We start from the raw sequence: 5308 nt of genomic DNA, 5'->3' as shown, positions 1-5308 counted from the left end.
GTGTCTTGGTGGTAATCATATATTTTTGGTAGTCCTCTACCATGCTTTTCAACTGGAAATCAGCTAATATATTTTCTTATACTTGTCTGTTGAATCTCTGTAAATACTTTTTACTTGGTCATAACCTTGCTCTTTCTATGAGTATTTGTTCTCTGGATAATTTCCAAATATTTTGTCTTATCATCTTGCGTTATACAAGCGTGTCTTTCGGTGTATTCATGAACAATAATTCCAACAACCAGGAGTTATTGGATAATTTCTGTCTTTGACAGTTATTGTATCACTTGCAAAATAAAATAGGTGAATCACCCATATGCATTTCACCATATTTTCTGCGTACACCATATCTCATATCATTATCTTTATGCTTTTTACTTAAACGTTGTAAGTAATTAACGAGTAGAGAATTTTTACGCGCTGGAGTACTTGTTGATGCTGGTGGTGAGGCTATAGCAAGTGATGTGTTGTTAAGTGAACTTTCATCATCTGATATTAAACTGTTGTATACTTCTGGATCATCATATAAAAGATTTTTCAACCTCTTGTTTTCAACTTCTTGTTTTTCTTCTTTTTAATATTTTCTTCTTTCAGCTTTGAAAGATTCAACTAAACTCTGAAGTGGTGTGACAATAGGTTTAAACATTTCCTCCATAGCTTTTTCAGCTGTATCTTTACCCAACTTCAACATCTTATGCTTCCGTCGGATGGCATCGCTGGCTTGAGATATCTGATGCAGAATATCCTTCTGCTTTGAAATTTCTTCAGGCTTCATGTTGACAGGTTAAAGTCTACAGCATGTATGACTATCACAATCTAAAGTACCTCAATTTATACTAATGAAGCAGTCGAATCCTTTTCGATACCTGCCACCGTTCAATTCACTGTCTTTATCTATTACCACAAATCCATATTTATTCCAGCATGCCGAGCATAAATCTCTAAATGAGTTGTATGAGATGTCTGTATTGACATGATCATCATAAATATGCTTCAGATTCATTTCATCTTGACGGAACAGCACGAGAAAATTTGCATTATCTCTAATCAGATGCTTAGGTATTCGTGTATAAGTTTGACAGAGATAGAAGCTGTCTACATCCTTGTGTCGACCCATGCAGAAAAAAGCCTTGATGTGATCCTGTTTTTCACAAGCAACATCGTCAAATATCATCAGAGAGTGAGGCTTAGCATCTTCAGGCTTGATTACAGCCTCATGTTCGCTGAATGTGAAGAATCCAATACCATCAATCTGTTTAAGCAGTGTCTCCAGAAACTGATACTTTGGTTGGTTAAGAGACTTTGAGTAGAGATATATATTCTCAAACCTCAAACCGTTTGGATGTACAATAAGAGACAGCAGAGCATTTGTCTTTCCACAGTTGGATGGGCCGCAAAATACTGCACGGATACTGTTGGGAAGCAAAGCACCATGTCGTTTGAGTTTTTTCACACCGGTTCCTTGAACAATTTGATCAAAGTTGATAACTGGTAACTGAGCTCTTGGTTTGTTGAACTCCATGACTGCTGATGAGATTCTGAGCTCAAGAGGTATATATACCGGCTTATATAGATTAGCAAGTCAGTCTTTGATGTGATATGTCTGAGAGCAGATGTGGTAAAGGTTTGTTCAACAATATAATCAATAAGCTCCCACTTGAACTTCACATACCAGGGTATCAGTACTGCGGCCCAGGTACAAAGTTAGCCAAGAGGTTAGCTCGAGGTGATCAGGTATAAATCCTTTGGACTCTGCGTGTAAGGAACACGATATAGCCTACTCGAAAAATCGTGAAAATTTGGAAGCCCGTCACGAGGCTGATAAAATCCTTGCTGAGAAAGCGTGGCAACGATTTCAAGCGAGAAGACGCTGCTATTGGTGAAAGAGCTGCTGCTTGGAGTGTAAATAAAATCATGAAGTTAAAAAGACGTTTCGGTATGGGTCTTAAAAAAGAAAAACCTATTACCAAGCGTAAGACAATTAAAAGAAAAACAATGAAGCGAAAAACGACAAAGCGTAAGATAACCAAACGCAAGATAGTCAAAAGAAAGATAGTCAAGCGCAAGACTACCAAAAAGAAAGATGTTGCTCTAAGACAGATTGTTGATGGAGCTAAAAAGTCCATGCAACCTGGCGGAGATCCAGTTAAAACAGCCCTTGAAGGTGCTCGAAAGGCTGTCAAGAAAGCTGGTGGGAAGAAAAACGTTCGATTGCCTCGTATTCTACCAGTTCCGTCAAAGATTGGCGGAGTACTTCCATTCCTGATTCCCCTGTTTGCAGGGTTATCAGCTGTTGGTGCTCTAACAGGTGGAGCTGCAGGTGTTGCAAAAGCTGTGAATGATGCAAGTGCAGCGAAACATCAACTTGTTGAAAAGAAACGTCACAACTCGAAGATGGAGGAAATAGCTGTAGGTAGAGGATTATACCTCAAACCTTACCGAAGTGGTATGGGACTTTATCTGAAACCATACCCAGAGAGAGCTGGTTGCAAGAAGTCAAAAAACCAGTAGAGCTACCACATCGAGCACTGACTAACATCGATTTATTAAAATATGCCAAGCTACTTAAAATTCCAAATTTTCGTGGAGTTTTCATGAGAAATGATTTACCAAAATCTGGACCGAAGATAAATGAATCGGCGATAATAAATTTAGATGATAAACTTGGACCTGGAACTCACTGGGTTGCCTACAAGAAGAATCATGATCAAGTAATTTACTTTGACAGTTTTGGTAATCTACAACCACCACAAGACTTGATGAAATATCTCGATGTTGGTAGCGTAAAGTACAATCATAAAAGATATCAAGACTTTGATACAATCATATGTGGACATTTGTGCTTAAAATTCCTGGCTGGACAACTATAAATTGAAGTGAGTCGGGACAACAAGCGTCAGTCATGGCAGAGTCATTCACCTTGACACTATCCGGAAACTCCTCCATACTGGAGGCAAATTATTTTCCGCCGATTGAGCTATCACCAACAAAAAATTATGTTCTTGGGCTTGTTAAGCTCCTAACATTCAATTCAATACCAAATATCGATGTTGATGCTAATAAATTCTATGTGTCATCAAAAAGATCCAAGAGAAGTACAATCAAGAGATTTCAAGAAATAACTATACCGACAGGGAGTTATGAAATTAAAGATATTGAAACTTATATAAACAAGACATTGCCTGAACTGAGTTTCACTTTAAAAGCAAACAACAATGAGTTGAAGAGTGAAATAAAATGTGATCAGTATATAAATTTTGAACCTGAAGATTCCATTGGATCATTACTTGGATTTACCAACCGCTTGCTTGAGCCTAACACAGCACATAAATCTGATTTACCCGTGAAAATATTAAAAATTAACTCTTTGAGAGTTGAGTGCAATATAACTACTGGATCATACATCAATGGTGAGAAGAATCATACAATCCATGAATTTTTCCCGAGGGTTCCAGCAGGATATAAAATAGTGGAAGTGCCAACTAACATCATTTACCTGCCAGTCGCCGTACGAGCAATACACAACTTGAGACTCCGCATTGTTGATCAGGACGGAAGAATAGCAAATTTCCGTGGTGAGACTATAACGATAAGACTGCATATAAAGAGCCTGTAATGGGTATCGTATATGAGACAAAGACTGGTAATGGGTATAAAAGGATTGCAGCATGCCCAAAGATCATCAGTCATCATCAAGCTCTGAAAGTGTTAACACATCAGAACGCAGAGTTCCTAAAAAGTCTAGGACTAAAATTACGTGGAAAATTCATAAGATAAAAATAAATTTTTGTTGTCTAGCTTGCGTAATACCATGGCGGAAATCTTAGATATAAAAAAATCAATTATTTTTGATGAGTCTATTGCACACTGTGAAGCTCATTCACACCTGCCATATGCATCATCAACATTCAACAACAGTGATGAAATCAGGATTGCTGTTCAGCATCAAGATCTATGCTTGCTCCCAAGCAAGAGCACATTACATTTTTATGGAAGAATGAGGAAAGCTGATGGTACTGCTGTAAGTGCTACTACAAAGATGATCAACATGGCTGTCTGTCATATGTTTGAAGAGATACGTTATGAGCTCAATGGTGTAGAAATCGACAGATGTAAGAATGTGGGTATCACCAGTGTTATGAAAGGATACGCTTCTCTGAGTCCGGGACAACAAAATATTCTGGAAAATGCTGGTTGGATTATTAATGAAGATGACAACAAGCTGACTGATAATGGCGGCTACTTTGATGTCTCAGTACCGCTGAGTTTCATTCTTGGATTTGCTGAAGATTATCAACGAATTATTGTGAATGCCAAGCATGAATTGATACTGATCAGATCAAATACTGATCAAAATGCTTATGTTGTTACCGCTGCAGCACCTGACAATGTTACAATTACAATCGGAAAAATTGAGTGGATTGTACCGTATATAACAATGTCTGACAAGCAAAAAATCGAGGTGTTGAATTACATAACCTCTGATCCAGCTATCCCAATCAGTTTCCGGACTTGGGAATTATATGAGTATCCACTGCTACCAGCTACCAACAAGCATATTTGGGTAATCAAAACAACCAACCAGCTTGAGAAACCTCGTTTTGTCATCCTTGGATTCCAAACAGCAAGAAAGAATCAATCGAATCAAAACGCAAGCGAGTTTGATCACTGCAACATAAGAGACATTAAGCTGTTCTTGAACTCTCAGAGTTATCCATATGGAAATTTGAACCTCAACATTATGCATAATCAGTATGCCTTGATGTATGATATGTACACAAATTTTCAAAGTGCTTACTATGGGAAAGAAGCTGAACCGCTATTGGCTAAGAAAAATTTTCTGAGTACAGCACCTCTGTATATAATTGACTGTTCCAAGCAGAACGAGTCAATCAAGTCTGGGTCTGTGGATATACGTCTAGAGTTTGAATCGTCAGCACAGTTTCCAAATCAAACTGCTGCTTACTGTTTAATCATACACGACCGAATAGTTGAGTACAACCCAATAAGCAGCAGTGTGAGAAAACTCACTTAGAATGCCAGTTCAGTTCAACCTTGAGCCTACCGTACATCACATGTATGTGTGGGACTTTGCATCCAGAGAAGCGAGAAAAGGCCCATGGGAACAAGCCGCGAGAGATCGAGATCGATTCCAACGAAGAATCCAGCAAATAAATAAAATTATTGTACCTGTACTTATCAATAAACTTAATGTAATTAAAAATAGTAAATAAAAGAACAATGTTTTTGTAATTTGATGTTTTTTTATTTTAAACCTTACTAGTATAAAAAATTATTTAGTATAAAAGTT

The 5308-nt window shown here is 37.7% G+C and overlaps 1 protein-coding gene across 1 annotated transcript; it reads left to right on the top strand.

The window, feature by feature from the left end:
- Positions 1-3808: 3808 nt before the first annotated feature.
- On the top strand, positions 3809-5032 carry LOC123268049. The gene has a single exon (XM_044732932.1). The coding sequence runs from the start codon at positions 3809-3811 to the stop codon at positions 5030-5032; it is 1224 nt and encodes a 407-aa protein (XP_044588867.1).
- Positions 5033-5308: the final 276 nt, after the last annotated feature.

Source organism: Cotesia glomerata, linkage group LG6, assembly GCF_020080835.1.
Source record: "Cotesia glomerata isolate CgM1 linkage group LG6, MPM_Cglom_v2.3, whole genome shotgun sequence".
Classification (NCBI taxonomy): Eukaryota; Metazoa; Arthropoda; class Insecta; order Hymenoptera; family Braconidae; genus Cotesia; species Cotesia glomerata.
The sequence above is the reverse complement of the archived record's forward strand: the minus strand, read 5'-3'. Positions and strand labels throughout refer to the sequence as shown.